The following is a 23,921-nucleotide window of genomic DNA, read 5'->3' on the forward strand; positions in this document are numbered from 1 at the left end:
TAGTAACCTCCTTCCAGTCTGACAGTTCACCTTTCAGTGTTACTCGTTGTAGTCTCCCCTTTAACCAGTTCCTTAGTCACCTTTCAATTTTCATGTTGATCCCCATCTTTTCCAATTTAGCTACTAATGCCCCATGTGTAACCATATCAAATGACTTACTGAAATCGAGGTAAATTAGATCCACTACGTTTCCTTTGTCTAAAAAATCTGTTACCTTCTCAAAGAAGGAGATCAGGTTGGTTTGGCATGATCTACCTTTTGTAAAACCATGTTGTATTTTGTCTCAATTACCATTCACCTCAATGTCCTTAACTACTTTCTCCTTCAGAATTTTTTCCAAGACTCTGCATACTACAGATGTCAAACTAACAGGCCTGTAGTTACCCGGATCACTTTTTTTTCCTTTCTTAAAAATAGGAACTATGTTAGCAATTCCCCAGTCATATGGTACAACCCCTGAGTTTACAGATTCATTAAAAATTGTTGATAATGGGCTTGCAACTTCATGTGCCAGTTCCTTTAATATTCTTGGATGAAGATTATCTGGGCTCCCCGATTTAGTCCCATTAACCTGTACGAGTTTGGCTTCTACCTTGGATGTGGTAATATCTACCTCCATATCCTCATTCCCATTTGTCATCCTACCATTATTCCTAAGATCCTCTTTAGCCTCATTAAAGACTGAGAAAAGTATTTGTTTAGATATTGGGCCATGCCTAGATTATCCTTGACCTCCACTCCATCCTCAGTATTTAGCAGCCCACTTCTTCTTTCTTTGTTTCCTTCTTTATTTATATGGCTATAGAACCTTTTACTATTGGTTTTAATTCCCTTTGCAAGGTCCAAATCTATATGGGTTTTGACCTTTCTCACTTTATCCCTACATGTTCTGACCTCAATAAGGTAGCTTTCCTTGCCAAACCCTCTCATCTTCCACTCCTTGTAGGCCTTCTGCTTTTTCTTAATCACCTCTCTGAGATGCTTGCTCATCCAGCTTGGTCTACAACTCCTGCCTATGAATTTTTCCCCCTTTCTTGGGATGCAGGCTTCTGATTGTTTCTGCAACTTTGACTTGAAGTAATTCCAGGCCTCCTCCACCTTTAGATCCACAAGTTCTTCAGTCCAATCCACTTCCCTAATTTCCTTAATATTTTAAAGTTAGCCCTTTTGAAATCAACAACTCTAGTCACAGATCTATTTTTGTTTATCCTTCCATTTAGTTTAAATTGAATTAGCTCATGATCGCTCAAACCGAGGTTGTCCCCTACAACCATTTCTTCTATGAGGTCCTCACTACTCACCAAAACCAAATCTAAAATGGCATCCCCTCTTGTTGGTTCAGCAACTATTTGGTGAAGGAATCCATCAGCTATCGCATCCAGGAAAATCTGAGCCCTATTATTATTACTAGCACTTGTCCTCCAGTCTATATCTGGAAAGTTAAAGTCTCCCATGATCACACAATTCCCATTAGTATTTACTTAATTAAAAACATTAAAGAGGTCTCTATCCATATCCAAATTGGATCCCGGTGGTCTATAGCACACTCCAAGCACTATCCCACGGGAGGCTCTAGTAGCTTTCTTCCCCAATGTGATTTTTGCCCAGACAGACTCTGTCTTATCCTTTCCATCACTTCTTATTTCTTTACAATCTACCTCATCATTGATATACAGTGCTACTCCACCACCTTTGCCTTTATTTCTGTCTTTCCTAAGCAGCACATACCCTTCAATACCCGTACTCCAGTCATGACTACTATTCCACCATGTTTCTGTTGTCCCTATAATATCTGGTTTCACTTCCTGCACCAGTAGCTCTAGTTCCTTCATTTTGTTACCTAGCTCCTCGCATTAGTGTACAAACATCTTAATTTTTGCTGTTTGGCTTCACTCACATTCTTTACTCTATTGGGCACAGACATTCTACCACCAGTATCACCTATTAGACTAGTATCTACACTATTTCCTCCTTATGTCCATTCTCCTACCCATGGCTGTATCCTTTCTTACGTTGTCTTCTTCCCTCTCAATGCTAAAATCTGGTGTGGACATTACCTGGAGATCTCCCAACCATCTCCCCCAAATTCTTAGTTTAAAGCTCTCTTAATCAGTTGTGCCAGCCTCCATCCTAGAAGTCTATTTCCCTCCCTACTCAGGTGAAGTCCATCCTGAGAGAACAGTCCTCTGTCCATGAATGCTTCCCAGTGGCCATACATACCAAAGCCCTCCTTAAAGCACCACTGCCTGAGCCACCTGTTGATCATCATAATCTTGTCACACCTTTGTTGCCCTTCTCTAGGAACAGGCATAATCCCACTGAAGATCATCTGAGCCTCGATTTCCTTAAGCGTCTTCCCCATCCTGGCATAGTCTCCCTTGATACGTTCCAGCGAGAATCTAGCTGTATCATTTGTTCCCACATGAAGGACAATCAGTGAATTCTTTCCTGCTCCCGTTAGGATCCTCTTCAGCCTCAGGTCCACATCTCGTGTCTTAGCACCCGGCAGACAGCACACCCTTCTGTTCTCTGGATCAGCTCTGGTTACAGGCCTGTCTATTCTTCTCAGTAAGGAGTCCCCAGTCATGTAGACCTGCCTTTTCCTGGTGATGGTGCAATTCTCCGGTCTATCCCCTGTGCCCTCTGGCTGCAAGTCCTCTCGATTCCTATTGTCCCTTGCAATCCTCTGCAACCCGTCCTGTATCCTCCTGGGGATCATATTTGGTGTTGTTATCTCCACTGACTCTTCCACTCTTCCCACAGGATTAGCTGCTCTTCTCTTCTTCCTTGCCTTCTCATCTGTGACCACCTGCTGTGCCCCTTCTTCATTTTCCAACTCCAACAAACCTGTTCCTGAGCTCTATTTCTCCTTCACTAGCCCATCTGTTCCTCTGCCTGTTCTCTTAGTCACATGCTTCCACTGTCCACCCAGCAGTCTCCCCTCAGAGTTCTTTGGTCCTGCTTCCATCTGCAAGTCTGAGCTTTTCCCTTCAGCCTCCTCATGTCTTTGCTCCATCATCCACTCAAACCCCCTTCTAAACTCAGCCAGAGTTTTCACCTGCATCTCCAATCCTTGGATATTTTCTTCCATCAGCTCTGTCAAGCGGCACTTCATGCAGACAAAACTCTTTCCAGGTATCCCCTCCAGGATCATGTACATGCCGCAGCTTCCACATCCAGTCATCTTCATTGTGTCTTCCAATGCTTGGGTCACTACTGCTGCTGCCTCTGTATCTGTCATAGCCATCTCACCTAAGTCAAATACCTTCTCCTCCAACAGAACTCCCACTCAAACTCCCCTATTTACAGCTCTGTTTGCTGGCTCCTGTGCCGCTGCAGCTGTCTGTGCCGCTGCCTGACTGGCTGGCTACCATTGTAGGACCCCTAATCAGGGCTCTGCTTCTCTCCCAGCACACTGCCCATACCAGCCTCTTCTCCTCCAACGGAACTCCCACTCAAACTCCCCTGTTTACAGCTCTGTTTGCTGGCTCCTGTGCCGCTGCAGCTGTCTGACTCTGAATAGCCTCAGCTTTCCATAAAGTTTCCCATTGTATCGCTAAAATAGCTAGGGACTGATTTGTCTAAGCATCTTATCCCAAGAATCACAGCCCCATACACCTGCAAGAAACAGATTTGACCACTTCCCCCCCACGCACCACTCTTCTTTCCAGGGAGAAGCCTTTAGACTATGTGATTTTTCAGTTCAGAGTGTCCACACTTGCAATCTCCCACTCATGTTAGCGTTGCTTCTGAAAGCATCCCAGGGCACTTAGGGTATCAGACAACTATTCATATTGGTTGGATGGTTTGGTTTTTTCAGCCTGAGGCTTTCATGCCCAAAGGACAGGGCTAAGACAATGCCTGCCTAGACTTGGCTGCCTGTGAAGGGCCTGTATAGTGAGGAGGATACTCTTTTAGGTAAAAATATTCCCCCTGTTAGAAACACCAAACCCCTGACCACCAGAGAAAATAGCCATGTTTGTCTCCAGTAATGATACCAGGTTAACTGATGCACACTCAGGAATTTTCTGGGCTTATAAAATGGATGCTGGGGTAGGAGGCTAGTATAGAAACAAATAAATGGTGGTCCAAGAGGCTACTTCCTGCCTGAACATTAGGGCATGGGAACCCACAGTGGCAGCTGGAAATAACAGCCCAGTAGCTAGGGAATGGTGACTGCAACAGCAGCTGGGGGATGGTAGACCAATATTTTCCCAATCTTTTAGGTGTTGCAGGAAATTTATCCTCTATTACACTTCCCCAAGGTGCACAAGGACGGATATCTAGCTATAATTTGGCTACAGTAGCTGCAGACCTCTTTTATCTTGTTTCACAATACTCAGCACATTCTGGCCTGAATGTTGGGGTGTTTATGTTTGTCTGTTTGTTTTTTAAAAATCTATTTCACTATTTGATTCTCTAATTTTAATTAGGATGGCTGGACTTCCTTCCTGAAAGAGAAAGTATTCCCTTTGTGGAGATCTGGGTATGTAGGAATCAGTGCATGTCTATGGCCTGGAGTTTTCTGCATGGATTTGCCATGCTGCACTCTGTGAGGGGGAGCCAGGTACTGAGGATTATCTGCCCTCCTGCACTCTGTGAAGAGGAGAAGGGATGATATTATTCTTTTATTTCCCCTTTGGGAGTTTGTCCCCATAATACTGCTTCAGACAGGGAACAAAACTGGGCTCAGAGACTGTTCCAAAAGGTATTTCTGGTAGCTACCAATTGCCCTGTCCTTAAAGATGCTGGTCTTATTTGTCTCCCTCTCCCATATAAGCCTCTTCTGGGACTCTCAAAGATGGGCTCTCCAGATGTTCCACCCATCTCTATTGCATGGCATTTACATGGGCCAGAGAGGTCTGTGTTTTTCTGGGAGGTCTCAGCATGGTATATAAGTTGGAATTTCAGGAGGCTTTTATAAAGGTGACATTGGGGCAGGAAGCTAGGCCTAAAGGCTCCTTACTGTGCACTCTGCTATTGGCTGTGTCAATGCTGTGTCATCGTGTCCTCCATCACAGTCAGAGGTATGGCTGCTGGTGTGGGCTATGCGTATTCAGCCATGGTCATCCATCTGGTGTGCTGCCCTTCTAGCGTCACTTCCCTTATGGAGATGGGGAAACAGGGGCTGCTGGCCCTGAGGTAGCATTGCCAGGTGTCCAGTTTTTGACCGGAACACCCAGTCGAAACGGGACCCCGGGGGCTCCAGTTGCTGACTGGGCTGTTAAAAGTCCAGTCAGCGGCGCAGTAGGTACCTGCCTGCCCTGGCTCTGCACGGCTCCTGAAGTGGCTGGCATGTCCCTGCGGCCCTTAGGTGCAGGGGAGGCCAGGGAGGCTCCCCGCACTGTCCCCGCCCTGAGCGCCAGCTCCACAGCTCCCATTGGCCGGGAACCTGCTTGACTGCCAGAGCCTGCGATGAATTGTGGGGCAGTCAGGTATATCACTTTACTTGCAGATTTTACATGGAAATCAGTGAGACAAAATGAATAAAGAACTGGACTTTTAAAAAGGTAAAATATGTGATTTCTGTAAAAGGAGGCCAGCAATTTAAAGAAAATTTCTCTCAATCTCATACAGCGTGAATGGCACAGAATGGCTCTTTCAGTGGCACCAAAGATTGGCCTGAAGTAAAAGTATTGTTCTGACACCATACTTCCACTTTCTTTTTATCTAGTCAAAATAGAATTGTAATATAAAATTTAGCAAGCTAAGTCACACTTAAAATACTGCACTTTGTGAAAAGTCAAAAATCACTCTTTAAAATTATATATCTTAGTATTTATATGCTCCCCATCACCACAGTGTCTAATATTTACAGTGATAAATTGAAACCATCACAAATCATCAATTGATACTGTAGCTAACGTCTTTTAGAAAACTTCACATTGCTGGGGATAATGCTGCAGCTGCTTTCTGCTGCCTCTATATTGAACGCTGAGGCAGTGTAACAGAGAAATCCTGCAAGGACTCTAGAATATTTTAAGGCTAGCCGTATGTGCAAACTCCAACAGAAATGTCCTAATTGCTTTTGGTCTTTCGGTCTCATTCTGGTATCTTTTGCTTACTTGTGTGTTTCTTGATCTATACCATACATCTCCTAAATAGTTCAAAAAGCAAATATACTGCTAGGTCTTTTCTATCAAGGCAGGTGCATAATACCAAATAAGGTAAGGATTTTATGTAACTGCCAGTTCCAAATCTGCAATAACCTGGAGAAACACCTGCTCATACAAGCGCCGAATTTAATCTGCTCCTTTTAAGCATATAGCAGATATGTTTGTCTAAATGTTAAATATTAGGGCTGTCAATTAATCACAGTTAGCTCACATGGTTAACTAAAAAAATTAGTCACGATTAATTGCAGTTTTAATTGCGCTGTTAAACAACAGAATACCAATTGAAATTTATTAAATATTTTGGATGTTTTTCTTGTTCAGACAATCGCTAAGACAAACTAGTTTGTTTACATTTACAGGAGATAATGCTGCCCTCTTTTTATTTACAGTGTCACCAGAAAGTGAGAACAGGCATTTGCATGGCACTTTTGGAGACGGCATTTACATGCCAGATATGCTAAACATCCGTATGCCCCTTCATGCTTCAGCCACCATTCCAGAGGACATGCTTCCATGCTGATGACGCTCTTTAATAAAACGCGTTAATTAAATTTGTGACTGAACTCCTTGGGGGAGAATTGTATGTCCCCTGCTCTGTTTTATGTGCATTGTGCCATATATTTCATATTATAGCAGTCTCGGATGATGACCTAGCAGATGTTATTCATTTTAAAAACACTTTCATTGCAGATTTCACAAAACGCAAAGAAGGTACCAACATGAGATTTCTAAAGATAGCTACAGCACTCGACCCAAGGTTAAAGAATCTGAAGTGCCTTCCAAAATCTGAAAGGGATGAGCTGTGGAGCATGCTTTCAGAAGTCTTAAAAGAGCAACACTCTGACGCGGGCAGCATCATCGCCTGCAAATGTAAGCAAATGTAAACAAACTTGTTTGTCTGAGCAATTGGCTGAACAAGAAGTAGGACTGAGTGGACTTGTAGGCGCTAAAATTTTACGTTGTTTTATTTTTGAATGCAGGGTTTTTTGTACATAATTCTACAATTGTAAGTTCAACTTTCATGATAAAGAGATTGCACTACAGTACTTGTATTAGATGAATTGAAAAATACTATTTCTTTTGTTTTTTACAGTGCAAATACTTGTAATAAAAAAAAATAAAGTGAGCACTGTACACTTTGTATTCTGTGTTGTAATTGAAATTAGTATATTTGAAAATGTAGAAAACACCCAAAATATTTAAATAAATGGTATTCTATTATTAACAGTGCGACTAATCGCAATTAATTTTTTTAATTGCTTGACAGCCCTATTAAAAATATTAATAGGAAATATTTATATTTACTGTATTATGCACAGCAGCCTCACAATAGCTTGGTGTCAGCTATTCTTCAGGTTCAGTATAAATGCTCCTCCATTTACAAAGAAAAGGGATAACAGAATAATACACATTATTAGGGGCTCAACACTGCATCAGAGAACCCAACAGTATTTTGCCATGGATTTCAATGGCAGCAAGTTATTTTCAATGCAAGCCTAGATTTTAATTTTATTTATTTTAGGCCATGTAATGTGGTACCTGGATGTAAACAATATATTCATATATTATATTGCATTTAAAGCAAAAATAACTGATTTAATAGTAAAAGCAACATTAAGCTCCGCAAAATCATAGAATTGTATATATATATATATATATATATATATGTAGTCCCAAGCTCATCATGCAAATTAAGATGCTCACAGTACCATGAGCCCATGGTGATGAGCATGGTCAAAATACATGGGTTAGATAGAGACAGTTTTTTAGCATTCAGTTGTTAAGTGTTTTTCTATTTACTAATTTTTTGGAAGACGGAAATACATGTAAGTTGTTGACTATGAATACTTCCTCCACTTGTTACATATCCTGTTCCTTTCTACGATGCTCAGCTAAAACTATCTCCACACCCTTTGTTAAACAGTGGAATACCATTTGCATACATACGGTATGTTACATAACAGAGCTCTCTTGTACATTTTATGTAAATTACACATTATGTACATGATGAAAAAATCCAAGCATTACCTTATGAAAGTGACAATGAAACATGCTTGATAATAAATACTTACTTTTTTATTGATGTAATATGGGTCCAGATCCTCCAAGGGCTCGGACACCATTCCTGGAGGTATGTCACCATAAATAAATGGAAGTGACTTTCCTGCCTCCAAGTCACTATTAGGTTTTGGGCCATTTTCATCATCATCTTTACGGTCTTGTTTGGAACACTTAGCCTTTTCTGCAGCAATGCGTTGTTCAATAGCTGCAAGAGACTCTCTAGTGAAGTAGTGGAAGCTGTCAGGTCCTGGTGGTACAAGCACTGACTGCTCCATCTTTTCATCCTGCTCATTTTAATTACCATTTATTCTCTTGCATAAGAAAGTACTAAAAGAAAACAGAAAAAGAAAAGATGAATGTGTTAGAACAATCAAGGGAAAATATTATTTATTTAGTAATATTTAGTTTGCTTATGACAGCATCAGTACATGCAAATATAAAATACTAAAAACAATTTAAATGAAACTCAATTCAGCATTTAAAATAGAAATTTGATCGTTTTCAAAGGCACCTATTTGGTTCTTGATAAACCAACTATATATAAGATGAAATCATTTCTCAGTTCTAGAAGCTGTTTAATCAATTTTTACCCAGAGTATTTTATCGGAGGGCTTGCCGATACAGTCTTTTATTGCAACTGATATTTTATTAATTATGAAAAAGAGAGTGGTCCCACTGCAGAATCTTCAGGGAACATATTGTTAATTATAGAAAGCCCAATTCAGCAACTCTTACTCATACTGAGAAGTAATTACTCACTTGCATATTCACAAGCAGACTTATTGAAGTCAATGGAAGAAAGAGATGCAGAATCAGGACCTAAACGAATAAAAATTGGCTCCATGTATTGCAGATAAGAGCTCTGCATTACCAAAATATATGGTTCCTAAGATTACTTATACAGCACTTACTCTCTTTACAGTTAACAAAAACAATCTTTCTTCATATTTCTCTTTCATTTAAACAATTGTTCTGTATACTAGCATTTTCTTCAGTAAAGATGTTTACAAGTGAAGAATTAAAGTATTTTTAACAAACATAGTATGCAGCTTAAAAATAAGCATGGGCTCAAAAAATGAGCGCACAATAAAACTGCAGCTCCTGCATATTTTATGCTGCTGAATAATTTTCTGATTTTAGTAGGTACGTTGTTTAAATGTGTGTTTGGGCAAGCAGTAGAGCACATCTGTCCTATCAGAATGTAAAGAGATGTCTGCAGTCTCCACCCATTGGCTGGCAGGGCTCTGTGAAATGACGAGGCAGCCTTTGAGGAAGGTTGGAGGATCAGTGCCAGATCTAATACATTTTGAAAGAAGCAAGAGATGAGGAATGGCAGAGATGTGAGAAAGCAAGAGATGATAGGAGGGGAGAGATCAGCAGAGCTGAGAAAGGAGACTGAAAAAGAAGCATGAATTGCAGAAAGAAGCAGAAAAACAGAAAGGGAGGAAGAAATATTGGCAGGAAGAAATTAGGGGGCACAGGAGAGAGGAAAATTAATGAATTAGAAGAGAAAATGAAGGAGGGAAAATTAAATGAAAAAGTTGCACATCTGGAAGAAAGTAGTACTAAAATAGGAATAGAGATAAAAGCAATGAAAAAATGCCAAAAGAAAAGCAGACAGGAGAAGTGGAGGATAGAAGTCAGGGGTCGGAGGAGCAGGAAGGGTAGAGAAATACAGAAGGAGTGGAAACCTCTATCAAGAAAAAAATGAATAAAAAGAAATAGAAATTGAAAGAGAATTAAGAGATGAGAGAATAGAGGAAGAAAGAAAAGCATATAGTGGAAATGGAAACCAGTAACAGATATATGCATGTAATCTTAAGCAGATGGCCCACAGAATTAAAGGCAGTATAAGTACAAACACTTTAAAACACACTAGTATGTACAGTAGTGTTTCTGTTCAGCGGTGAAGGTGGGAGAAGGGAAGTAGAGTGATGAGGAGATTCCATAGCTGCACAATTTGCATTTGTTTTCCTTCATTTCTGAGACAATTTTTTAAAACATATTTGATCCCTACATGCATGAGAATGAAACACAGACAGAGGGATGGATTTCAAAGTGGAAAACTGAAACTTTATTAACTATGAACTTTAATGGATGGAACGAAACCCCCACAAAATACCAGATATTTATTTGAGTCAAGGGATGTGTTAAATAATCTCACACCAAATAGCCAATATTTAGGGGTGGCCTCTTCAGCATAACCCCAATGATTTACCCCACCTTCTCACTCTGCCCCCAGGAGGAGACTGAGGGTACACATGAAGGGTACCTTAGTCTGTGAAGACTTAAGGCCTTCCCTTTTTCCGCAAGGCTAAGAGGGTCCATGCCTGACATTTTTTGCATCTCTCAGTCACGTTTACCTCTGGAAAATGGTCCCTTTGAGCCTCTCACCCAAAAACTGCAATGAAATTAGAAAATCACAACTTTTAAACACTATTCTTACTCATTAACCTTAAACTGGGCCTCCAGGATTTTGTATGAGAGGCAGAAAATCCCACCAAACACCTCGTCAATCCTTTTCTGAGGAAGAAACTCCTTCTTCCCCCAAAACTAGCAATCAATCAGATCCACAGAATCTTAGAAACTAATTCAAATTATACCTCCATTACAAGGTAGAGAGGATGGGGCAGTACAATGGCTGCTAGGTAGTCTAAGGGCTTCCCATACAGCTGGGTAGGTATTGGGTGGGGATGCATGAGAATCAAACTCTCCCTTCTCCCCATAGCCAATGGGTAGCAGAGGAAGGTGGAGAAATCTCTCCTTCTTCCCTGCCCCCACTCAGCCAGGGATAATCTCCTGAGGGGTGATGGGGAGAAGGCTCTCTAGCTGCTGAACCTGCCATTCCTTTTCCCTTCCTCTCAGGACCTCAGGGGTTGTTTTTCACCTGCCGGTCTAATCATTCATACATACACCCACTGAGATGGGGGAGAAGGCCTTGAAGGGTTAAAATGTGCACTATATATTTACAATAAGCTACACTTTTTTATATATAAAAGAGCACATTTTCAAAGCACTCCCCACACTGTGTTTAGAAAATTTCCTGTGTTTTCCAACAGCCGCAAACTGGTGTTCAAGCTCCGGCAAAGCGCCCAGAGGAGCCCCTTTGAAACGTCCTTTCTATACAGACAGCTGGTGCACAGGAAGCCACACAAATTGTAGACAGGAAGGAGGAAGACTTTGGCCAGTAACAGTGGGAAAATCCCATATCCTATAAAAAGAGTTAATGGATACTCTCTGTTCATGCAGAGTTCATTAGGTGTCCTCTGTCACTTTCACCTTTCTGTTCAGTGAACTGGATGGAAGTCAAATTCCTTCGGAAGGATAGAGGGTGAACCAAACCTACAGGACTTGAAAACGTAGGTGCATGAAATCTAGGTACTTTCAATCTGTTGCTTAGCCACCCTATTCAGCGACTGTGTTTACAAACAGTTGAAAAACAATACTGTATCTCCAAAAACATATCTGCATTTTTGCCTATAATTTTCCATTCAGAAAGTTATGTCTCATTATTTCTCTATAATTAATCCCAGATTATTCTTCACATTCATTATACTCTTAGTAATACATTTTAACATTGTGCTAAGATGTAGATGACCAACTATACCACTGCTATTATCTAGATGTAAATACGTGGATTGTGCTAAACAAAAGATTCCACAGGAAAATTTATCAAAGTTAAATACTTTCATAATCTCTATACAAAAATAGGATACAGTCCCTTTTCTTACACAGCTCCATGTTTCTAATCATTTAGAGGTGCACGGGGGCAGGTTTGGCATGGGTTCAGTTTCTGCCACAGTAATTGTGAAACCAAGGGTGCAAAGCACTTCTCCCAGCCCACTGTGGAGAGGAAGGGAAGCCCTGACATGAGGGGGAGAAGGGAAAGGAGATGGGATCTGGAAAGCAAGCTTGCCCCTCATTCATCCTGCAGTGTTGGATCCTGTCCTAGGCACTGGTCCTGGCTTTACGCTTTGGGCATTGAGATGTGGTGCAGGCCCAGCTGCTTCTCTGTCATGGTTGGGACAAACCCGAGTGGCTCTGCAATCCCATGTGCCAAGTTGCAACTCTCGGAGTAGGGAGCCAGGCCCAGCCCCGTGGGGCAGCAGCTGCCGCTGTGGAGTGAGCGTGGGGCAGGCTCACTCTCAAGGCAGGCTCACTTCCTAGGCCCTGTCCTCCCCTCCCATCCACACTGGGCTGGGATTAGGGTTGTGGTGCTGGGACAGAGGGTGCTACTGTCGTTAGTCCTTGCCCCCTCAGCAGTTTAATATGTGCGTCTATTGAACTGGAAGGCTACATCTGCTCCTGGAAGTAGTTTTCATTAAAACTTAAAAATGAACGAAAGATGGATTACTCAAGTGTGTAAAGCCCTGGCCTCAAAACACTAACACAATATAACACTTCTCTCTTCAGAAATGACAAGAGAAACCTTTTCCATTTACATCAGTTTGAGAAGATCTTGTCAGCTGTGTGGAAGAGAAAAGGTTTTTTTTTAATTTTCTTTATTGTAGTTCATGAATTTATTCTTAAGTACCAGTAAAATGAAAATAATACTCTCTGGTGAAAAGAGGAGTGATGCACAAACAGATGAAGATGAAAAGGTCTAAGATGCACCAATACATATGCCCCACAAATGCAGGAAATTGTCTTTGTAGGATCAACCTTATCCTAACAGACTATTGCAAACAAAGACAACCCTATGGAGTTTGATTACTGAAGGGCAATGAGTAAATGCCCAACTATTACATTATCTCCCACTCACCCATGCAAACACCTATTTAGTGTTTTGCTGCTTTAAGTGACCACCTATTATACCTGAATGTTACTGCCAACCCCGATCCCAGCTTAGTGGTCCAAAAGAAGATAAACTATCCCTAAGGTCCCTACCAATATATCTTTTAGATCTCAAAGTTTGTGACTAGTTCAGCCCTGTGAAAACAAGTACAATCAAACATTCAGGCAGAGTGAAAGCCATCATTTAGCAGCCAGTATTCTATCAACGGAAAAGACCTCCACTAACATTACCAGTAGTGCTTACCATCAAGAAAGAGATGTAACAGAAGTGCTCCTAAAGCTCTCTGCTTCCCAGGGGGTTCTCTTCTCCCTCTCAGAAATGAAACCCACCCACTGCAGGACTACCATGAAGGGAGCACATTACACTTAAACATAGATAACAAGAAAAGCCTATATAATATATAGGTATATAATATATTCTTGTCTCTGGCTGGCTTTTGGAACAGAGAACACAGTGTGCACTAAGAAAAGGAGTACTTGTGGCACCTTAGAGACTAACCAATTTATTTGAGCATGAGCTTTCGTGAGCTACAGCTCACTTCATCGGATGCATACCGTGGAAACTGCAGCAGACTTTATATACACACAGAGAATATGAAACAATATTGTATATAATGTGTATATAATGTGTATATAAAGTCTGCTGCAGTTTCCACGGTATGCATCCGATGAAGTGAGCTGTAGCTCACGAAAGCTTATGCTCAAATAAATTGGTTAGTCTCTAAGGTGCCACAAGTACTCCTTTTCTTTTTGCGAATACAGACGAACACGGCTGTTACTCTGAACAGTGTGCACTGATACAGTGATCACAGACTGTTTAAAGGAATATTACCATTTGTGCAAGCTTATAAAAAAGGTAAATAGTATGACCCAGGTAATTATAGGCCTGTAAGCCTGACATCAATCCCAGGCAAGATAAAGGAGTGGCTGTGTAATGGGGGCTCTCAACCCTAGAGCACCCCTGGCAGCCTGGTCAGCACTACCATTGGATCCCTGCTTCAGTTTCCCAGACATTTAATAAGTCCAATGAGGCTTGAATATTGATCAGAGCCCCTTCAGGGGTCTAATTTTTCAACCCCAAAGGCAGAACATCATATGAATAGGCCTTCCCCTCAGCATTTCTAGCAGGACTGGACAGAGGCTGAGTCAACCTGAGTCTGTCAAACCCCCGTTATGTCCAAGATTGCTTAATGGTGAGGCCTTCATGACCCAGAACCCTCCCCTTGAGTCAGGGACCTCTTGTCACTAGCTGGGGGAGGATCATGCCTCTTGGGTCAAGGTCCCTATGGATGCCAAACCACAACGACCCTTTCTCAGGACAGCACACAATTTCTCTCTTTTTCCAGAGCTTCTGCAGTTGCCTGATGAAGTCTTTCATAGGAGTCAGGTTTCCCTGAGACTTACATTCCTGGTCTCTTCCTTTCTAAAACTCTTCCACCCAGGAACATTCTTCCTTGGGTTCCTTTGCTAGTGAGCCCCCTCTAGGATTGCCAACTTTCTAATTGCACAAAGTCAAACACCCTTGCCCCAGACCCAGACCCTGCCCTGCCCCTTCTCACTCCATTTCCCCTCCCTCCCTCCCTCCCTCTCCCCCACCCTCACTCACTTTCAGTAGGCTGGGGCAGGAGGTTGGGGTGTGGGAGGGGATGAGGACTCTGGCTGGGGGTGTGGGCTCTGGGATGGGGCCGGGGATGAGTGGATTGGAGTGTAGGAGGGGGCTCTGGGCTGGAACCAACGGGTTTGGAGTGCGGGTGCTGGAGGGGGTGTGGGCTCCAGGGTGGATAAGGGAATGAGGGGTTTGGGGTGCAGGAAGTGGCTCCAAGCTGGGACAGGTGGTTGAGGTGCAGGAGTGGGTGTTGGCTCCAGCCAGGCGGTGCTTACCTCAGGTGGCTCCCGGTCCATGGTGCAACGGGGCTAAGGCAGGCTCCCTGCCTGCCCTGGCTACCTGTGGCTCCTGAAAGCAGCCGGCATATCTGGCTCCTAGCCGCAGGGGCGGCCAGATGGCTCTGTGCAGTGTGCGCTGCCCGGCCCTGCAAGCACCACCCCCACAGCTCTTACTGGCCGTGATTCCCCACCAATGGGAATTGCAGAGCTGGCACTTGGGGTGGGGGCAGCGCGTGGAACTTCCCTGATCGGCTCTGCGCCTAGGGGCCATAGGGACATGCCAATTGCTTCTGGGAGCCACGCAGAGCCAGGGCAGGCAGGGAGCCTACCTTAGCCCCAATGCACCGCCAACCGGACTTTTAATGGCCCAGTCAGCGGTACTGACCAGAGCCACCAAGGTCCCATTTCGACCGGACGGTTCCGGTCGAAAACCGGAGGCCTGGCAACCCTAGCCCCCTCACCAGATTCCTGGAAGCTTTGTTTATAGGAGTTTTCTCTTTCTATATTCTGGGAACTGTTCCTCTCCCCAAGAGCCTCCTTTTATCTTGTCCAGTGCTTCCCTGCCGAATTAACTGCCTCCCAGTAACTCAATGAGCTAACTAATCCTAGGTGAACCTGAATGGTCTCATTACCCCGTATGTCTCTTTCCTATCCTTCTCCTTTTTCCTTCTGTCTAATAAGAATCTGGCTTAGCTGGCCAAGCCTGTAAATTTTGCACCACCGCTGTAAATCTGTGACCAGGCAGAGGCAACAAAAAGCAGTGCCCTAAACACCCCAATGCTGGTACTCCAGGTCCTGGAGTGGCTAAGACCGTGCATTATGTCTGTGTTTCTCCATCAGAAAGGTTTCAAGCAAGAGTCAACACCAGAGACAGAAGCTGCATTTTCTCTTTGCTATTCTTTCTCCAATTTTGCGTGTGTCTTCTTTTTTCTTCTAGGAAATGAGATCAGACTTTAACAACAACAACAGTTCCAGCTAATGCCAAGTAACTTCTCTTTTCCCCCAAAAGGGCAGTTATTACCATCTTTGATACCATCTAAGCAGCTATCAAACAAGGGGGTTTTATTCTAAAAGCAATTTCTAGCTAGTGGAGAAAGAATCAAAGAATGTTGCTACCATATTTTATATTTCAAATCCTTCAATTGTTTTTCCTTCTTTTCTATATCTTTAACAAAAGGTCAAAAAGATGTTTAATTACGTGTAACTCCATGGTACTCACCGGATTGAGGTCTCTGTATACCAAACCCCAAATCTTTTTTGCCACTGCTTAATGCTGAACAGTGACTGGGTTACGTTAACACCTTTGGCCCGTATATTCCATCTAAATTAGTATAACTGCCGGAAGATAGGAATAAAAATACTTGAGATACAAGATGCAAGTGATCTGACAGAGACTGTCAGAATTAGTCACTAGGTGCAGCAACAAAAATTGTGCAATTACTTGCTCTGTTTCTCTCTGGTCTCACACTGCACTTCTAATGCCTGAGCTGTAGTGGTACAGTGTATTTTAAACAATCTGTTTTTCTCATGACTCCATCTCAAATCCCAGCACTGGATCTGGGGATGACCCCCTAAGGGTATTCTTGTGGATGTTACTCTTCTATTGGCACAGGCATATCAGGCACAGCTTGGGGGGAGAGGGGGCGAGAGGAGAGAGGAAATGACGCTGCTTATTTTGGTTGCCAACCATGTTTAGATATTGGAAGTGATGGTGGCTTAATACTTAAATCCTGCTGCCATCTCTTTTTATACTTCTATGGTATAACCACAGTATCTGGGTTTGAGGCTCAGGGACCCAGGGACCAGACCTAGACTTTGCTACTAGCGCTCTGTGTTATGTGGTGCATCTGTGGTTCCCTGTATATGCATCTCTCTTTAAGAGAAACTGAAAAGAGGAGTGCTGTAGGAATTTTACACGAATACTTCAATACATTTCTTCCCTTGCACTGACCCTGGCAAATTTAATACTTGCTGAACTCTTCTTTATGTTATATAGCCTAGCAATTTGCCATGTTTTGGGAGGTCAGAAATGAATTCTCTATCCCCAAAGATAAAGAACAAAAAACGATACTGAATCAAAGGAAATATAAAATATTTTTAAAAAATCAACACTGAAGTTAAACAAGAGAACACAAAATGAAACTGCATTACTTCCACTGCATGGTGAATCTTCTCTTTGAATTTCAAAAAGCTTTTCCTAAATGCCTGCACACAGTCCCTCCCCTGCCCTTGTCCTCTCCAACAGTCTGAAGCTGATCACTAGGGGGAGATTCAGGCAACAGAAATCTGTTGCAGTAAGCAGAATTCAAACTTTGCCCTTCACTTCGCCCTTGCCCTGTGACACACATTATTTTTTTGCTCTTGGCAAAAACAAACAAATCAGATCTGTTAAAATTCATATATCCTTGTATGTTGAAAAGCCATCCCAGTAAATGCACAGCAGTATTACTATTTTGAATATTTAAAGATCTTTTCATCAGTAGAATTTACAAGGCTTCACACAAAAGTAGGTTAGCACTTAGGGTGACCAGATAGTAAATGTGAAAAATTGGGACGGGGGCTGAGGGTAACAGGCACCTATATAAGACAAAGCCCCAAATATTGGGACAGTCCCTATAAAATTGGGACATCTGGTCACCCTATAACAGGGATTCTCAAACTGGGTATCCTGACCCCTCAGGATGTTGTGAGGTTATTATGTGGGGAGTTATGTCAGCCTCCACCCCCAAACCCTGCTTCACCTCCATCATTTATAATAGTGTCAAATATTTAAAAAGTGTTTTTAATGTATAAGGGGGATCACACTCAGAGGCTTACTGTGTGAAAGGGGTCACCAATACAAAAGTTTGAGAACCACTGCCCTATAAGCACTATCATGTCCATTTTTACAAATCAGTAAACTGAGGGACAGAGAGGTGATTTGATGACATTCATGATCAATTAAGTGACAGAACAGGAAATAGCACCTAAACGCATGTTTACCCTTACCTCCGGAGTGATCGATCCAGCGGGGGTCGATTTATCGCGTCTAGTGAAGATGCGATAAATCATCTGCTGAGCACTCTCCCGTCGACTCCGGTACTTCACCGGTGCAAGAAACATAGGCAGAGTCAAGGGGGGAGCATCCCCCACAAGAGGAGACTAAGGGGGGATATGATAGAGGTATATAAAATCATGAGTGGTGTGGAGAAAGTGAATAACAAAAAGTTATTTACTTGTTCCCATAATATAAGAACTATTGGTCACCAAATGAAATTAATAGGTAGCAGGTTTAAAACAAATAAAAGGAAGTTCTTCACTCAGTGCACAGTCAACCTGTGGAACTCCTTGCCTGAGGAGGTTGTGAAGGCTAGGACTATAACAGGGTTTAAGAGAGAACTGGATACATTCATGGAGGTTAAGTCCATTAATGGCTATTAGCCAGGATGGGCAAGGAATGGTGTCCCTAGCCTCTGTTTGTCAGAGGGTGGAGATGGATGGCAAGAGAGAGATCACTTGATCATTACCTGTTAGGTTCACTCCCTCTGGGGCACCTGGCATTGGCCACTGTCGTTAGACAGGATAGTGGGCTGGATGGACCTTTGGTCCGACCCAGTATGGCCATTCTTATGTTCTTATGTCAGCAGTCGACCTACCGCAGTGAAGTAGATCTAAGTAAGTCGGTATCGCGGTAAGTAGATCTAAGTACGTCAACTTCAGCTACATTATTCACATAGCTGAAGTTGCGTAACTTAGCTCGATCCCCGCCAGTGTAGACCAGGCCTAAGTCTCCTAACTCCGAGCTATGATTCCACAAAATACATGAATCAGTTTGCTTTACCTGCAAAAGTTTTCAGAGATGTTGTAGTACAAGCTTCTATGGGCCAACGACTCTCTACTGGGTATTTATTGCTGAGGACAGAGGAGGTTCTTGAGAGAAACACTAGGAATAGCCAAGCTCAAAAAGAAGCATAATCTGACATTCACATAGGGTATTGTTTTTGAATTAGCAATAAAGTTAAACTCCAGGAAGGACACTAACAGGGTTTTTCTGCTCTGTTGAAGAGGGGAGAGGAACTCATAGCATCCATTAGAAAAAAAATGATCAAATTAAAAATATTCTGCAAGGAAGATCAAAGTTTCCAGTTTGTGAGGTCCAGTCCTCATGGGAGACAGATCAGGGGGTGGGGGTGAGGCGAATCTGTGCTCTTCTACTGAATTAAATTTGTTCAGTCATTTGCAATCAGTCACCCTTGGATACCATTACATCCTATAAACCACAGTGCTAATTTCCGGAGTGAATCTTCTTAAATACCGTGGAAACCAATACAAAGGACTCCAGTGTGCACCTGAGGAGAGCCAGTTACAAATGGCTGAATGTGGAGTGACAGTAGGAAAAAAAAGAATAGGAACCCCTGGCAGTGGGGGAGCCTTCTACAGTCTGCCCTTGGTCTCCATTATCCTCCCCCATTCAGGAAGAAAATATAAATGTATCAGCCTTGCAAACCAATCCAATGTTGAGAGAATGAGAAACCAACCTGTAATCAATCATTACTAAGAATCACAACCCTCTGGGGACAAAGTATGTTTTGTGCAGATACTACCGTGTTCTGGGCCTCTTCTGAGCAGAGGATGCGTATCTCACCATGGTCATCTGTAATGCACCCTCAGTACAATATCAGGAGTTTTTTCCTAGTAATTTCTGTTGATTCTCTTATTGCCTCCATAAAGCTACAGAGGTATTCCAAGTCAGGGATTACTGTCAAAGTCACTTCTGTGTTTATACTAAAACTTAGACTCCAGGTCCTCTGCCTCTTTGTTCAGACAACAACAAAAATCAGGATGCTGCTTTTTGTTCATAGCTCTTAGGAATACATGAAACATATTTTTATAATAAATGAGTTACTATAAAATATATTATCTCCACCAAAACGTAGATTATGTGCTTTGCTTACGATTAAAAATAAATGACCTAATTCTGCTTTCCATTACACTGGTTTAAATCCACTGATGGCAACAGAGTTATTCCTAATTTACAAGCTGCGAGTGCAGAATCAGGCCTAAAGTGACAGTAACAAATAGGTTCCATAGAAAGCAGAGAGAATACATTGGGGGATAAACCACAAGGTGTTTGCAGTATGGCTCCACTCTAGCAATTACACTTAATAGGGCAGAATTGCTGGACTGCTGTTAGACTGAAGGAGTTCCACAATGCACTGTTTTTCTGCAGTACTCCTTTTGCAGCAAGTGACAGTAATGGAGAGAAGCTGTGCTTGAGAGCTGTTCAGAGAAGTACTGCTTTATTTCATTTTATAAAAGCAGGGATGTCCTCCTATTGGGAATTTATACTACTGGCTGTAAACTGTTTCCCCCCCTCCCTCATTTACCCAGGCAAACCTAACAGCAATCTTCTTAAAACCAAGTAAAATGAAAGAAAAATACTCAGAGTAAATTATAAATTATATAATGCTCATGTTTTTCAAGAATCAATTATACCTTCTAATTTAATGTAAATTTAATTTAAGACAAGAACTTACTTTGTTAGATCACTACTGTGGCCATACTCCAGAACAATATTAAAAATGACAGGACTATTACATCCAGAGGAGCTTCTGTGCTTCTGAAAATTTCTAAATAGTGACCTAACTGGGTCAGTTAACCCCACAGCTACTCACCTAGCTCTTAGACTCATAGACATTAAGGTCAGAAGAGACCATCATGATCATCTAGTCTGACCTCCTGCACATTGCAGGCCATAGAACCTCGCCCACCCACTCCTATAATAGACCCCTAACCTCTGGCTGAGTTACTGAAGTCATCACATCATAATTAAAAGACTTCAAGTTACAGAGAATCCACCATTTACACTAATTTAAACTTTCAAGTGACCTGTGTCCCATGCTGCAGAGGAAGGCCACCCCCCACCCTACCCAGGACTTTGCATATCTCACCCAGGGGAAAATTCCTTCCTGACCCCAAACATGGGGATCAGATAGACCCTGAGCATGTGGTCAAGACCCACCAGCCAGACACCTAGGAAAGAATCTGCTGTAGTAACTCTTGCTATCCAGCTAGTCAGTGAGAAGTGCTAGCATCCAGCATCAGAAGTGTATTGCCAGCAGCCTTAAAGGGACACAGCCAACATTACTTTTTTAAAAAATGAAAATTTCCAACAGACAAAGCTGCTAGGTTTTGTACAGCTCCATGACTTATGTTTCTCAACAGTGAAAAGTGACTGATTTCCTTCATAGGGTTTACCTTAGTAGAGGGTGCACGTGTGGGGGACAGCATGAGCTTATTAACCACACCTTTCAGAAGAGGAAGGAGGCACTTGGAAAAAAAACAGCAGTAACCAAGGGAATTAAGGGGGTTATTGGTTGGAAGGGGGGGCGTTTACTGGAGGGAACCTAGGGGATTGAAATGGGGTGGGAAGTGGCCGGTGGGGGTGGGAGAGCTTGGAGCAGCCTGCGGCTGTTGTTCCTGCTGGATGGGGAGCCTGCAGCAAGTTGGAGAGGGTGAAAGAGTTGGGGGATACTTTCAATTTTGCCCGCTATTCAGACTCCCCAAACTCAATCAGAGAATTTCAAACCCTTTCTCCCCTTTATCTATATTATATATGGCATATATGTGCCTCTTTTCTCTCCATTTGCTTCCCTGGGGCACTGAGGTTGCTGCCATCTCCAGACCAACTAATTCTTAACAGCTTCCCAGGGGAGGCTGTTTGCTAACTCTCCTATCTGTGTGTCCCCATTCTCCCACCTCTTGGGGAAGCGCAGGTGATCAGAGCTGCTGAACATGCCAAGTGGTAGTATGGTTCCTCAGTAATGCCTTGTTTGCAGCTCTTCCTTGGGCTCCAGCACTGCCTCCCCTCCCCGGCCTGGGAAGGAGGCAAAATGACTCTTATGGCAGTGCCCCTCCCCCCTGGCCTGGGAAGGAGGAGAGGAGAAGAGGCTGCCAGTGGTGCCCTGAAGAGCCAGGTTCTGCTCTAATAGGGGAAAGCCACCAGGAATCTCCAGCTGTGCAGGCTACAAAGGGTGGGGGAAACTTCTAAAGGCATGGAGGTAAGTGGATGAAAAGCTAGTGGAGAGAGAGAGACAGAGAGAGAGAGAGTGAGAGAGTGTGTGTGTGTGTGTGTAAGTAAAGGGGGCAATGGTTAAGGAGCCAGGGGCGGGGATTCACAGAGAATAAAACGGTGAGTGTGTGGGGTACAGAATCACGTAGCAAGGGCGAGAGGGTTAAAGAGAATAAAATAACATGGGTGTGTGGATGATACAGAACTAAATGCTGAGGAAGAGCATGATAATTAATTGGGAGTGGGAGAGTGGGAAGAATTAAATTCTTTGTGCGCAGAGAGGTTAGATCATGAAATACTGTACTGGGCTAAATTATATGGGCGGGGAGAGGAGGCAGTATTGAGAGAATGAAATGTGCCAGCCTACAGTGATGGTGGAGTTTTACTGGGGTGAGATGCAGACTATTGTAGGAGGGGGTGCAATGAGTCAGTGCCTACACAGATGTACCAGAAAATCTCAGAATAGAGAGAGTCTTCTGACAGGGGGTATACTGCAGCCACAAATCAGCTTTTCAGTCTGTGTAGTACCTTTATCCACCCTGGCTTCTTGTGTAAATCCTCAGTACACAGTCCAGTTACATGGAGGGTGCTCTGATATCAGGATTTGGCCAACAGGATCAATGGTTAGACAAATATTCTATTCAGGGTACACAGACACATTTATTAAGTATTTTTCAAGACATTCGTAATTGTGTTGAAATCTGTTCTGAATATTGGATATTTAAAACAGCTGGTGTCATATGGTGGTGGCCATTGTCCCTCCCGAATGTGGGCAGCCCCTACCTGCTCCCTATGTCAGTTCCACTATCTCAACACAAGTCCTAAACTTCCCTTCTGAGCCCAATCCTGTCTACCCCACTTACACCATTCCTTTACTACTTACCTTCAGTAACCACAGTTTTGCTCCAGATAACCCTTATCTAATTCTTCTCAATGGCCCACTCTTTCCTACTCTCTTACTCAGTGCAGGAAACTCCACACCCAAAGTATTCTTCCCCCTTCCTTGATGTCTTAAGGTTCTGTATGTGCTGAACACCAAAAGACTTAGGTGTAAGTCCTCCAAAAGGTTGGTCCCACCCTTTTTCTATTAGTAATGGTATTTTGTTTATTTCTTAATATACGGAGTATGTTTTTTTCTAAATAATTGATAATACATTGAAAATAGTTTATAATAATTTGAAGAGTAAACATTTCTTTCTAGTTTGATAATTAGACTGCATCTGCTCCACTATATATTGTTTTAACTATTTACACTGTTTTTCGAGTAGAAACATTAAAATCATCTCAAAGAAAATGAGTATGGTATACTTTATCTGCCCCTCAGAATCCCCAACAGTAGACATCCAATGTCACACCACTGCTACATAAAACCCTGCCCAGATACTACAGTGGGTCAAAAAATGGAAAAACAATTTCATGATACATTTTGAAGATGTTTTAGTCTTGCAGCATTCAAAACAAATACATGTTGGGGAATTTGTGATTTCCCCCCAGCATTTATCATTTTTTTCTACTGGATTTTTTCTTTCTTTTTCTTCCTCTTTTCTATTTTTTCATTAATTTAAAATCAATATTGATTTTTCAAAATGACTGGAAAAAATAAGGGAAATATGAAAAAGGGGAAAAAGGAAAGAAGGAAAGGAAAGGGGAAACAAAACCAAAAACTCGAATATCTGAAATTTTTAAAAAAAAATAAGTGCTACAAACTTCAAAAACAAGAAAATTTTCATTAGCATTTTCAATTTAGAAAAAAAGGCCAAAAACATTTTTTTTGTTAACTTTGTTAAAAACATTTTGACCTTTTCTTCCAGATACACATTGCAGCCTTGGGTGAATGTACTGCTGGCATTAAACCACCATTATACTTCTCACAATGAATTTAATCGTGCATCCTATTATGTAGTATACATCTATGGTTCTTAGCTACCAGAACGGGAGACCAGTTCACATGAAAAGCATAAATGTGACTTCAGTAGGAATCTATGTCCTTAGTGCAATTGTATAAAAGTATACTT

General features: G+C 42.4%; 1 protein-coding gene across 1 annotated transcript in view; it reads right to left on the bottom strand.

Moving 5' to 3' along the window:
- Positions 1-23,921, bottom strand: part of LOC311528423 (sodium channel protein type 1 subunit alpha-like) — a gene marked incomplete at its 5' end in the record, with an annotated part of 180,082 nt that overhangs the window by 112,927 nt on the left and 43,234 nt on the right. Inside the window, one exon of the mRNA XM_084643443.1 lies at positions 8,189-8,504. Within this exon, the coding sequence (XP_084499569.1) occupies positions 8,189-8,452 (264 nt within the window). The remainder of the gene's footprint in view (positions 1-8,188; positions 8,505-23,921) is intronic.

This window comes from Lepidochelys olivacea (genome assembly GCF_965140295.1).
Source record: "Lepidochelys olivacea isolate rLepOli2 genome assembly, chromosome: 11".
Lineage (NCBI taxonomy): Eukaryota > Metazoa > Chordata > Testudines > Cheloniidae > Lepidochelys > Lepidochelys olivacea.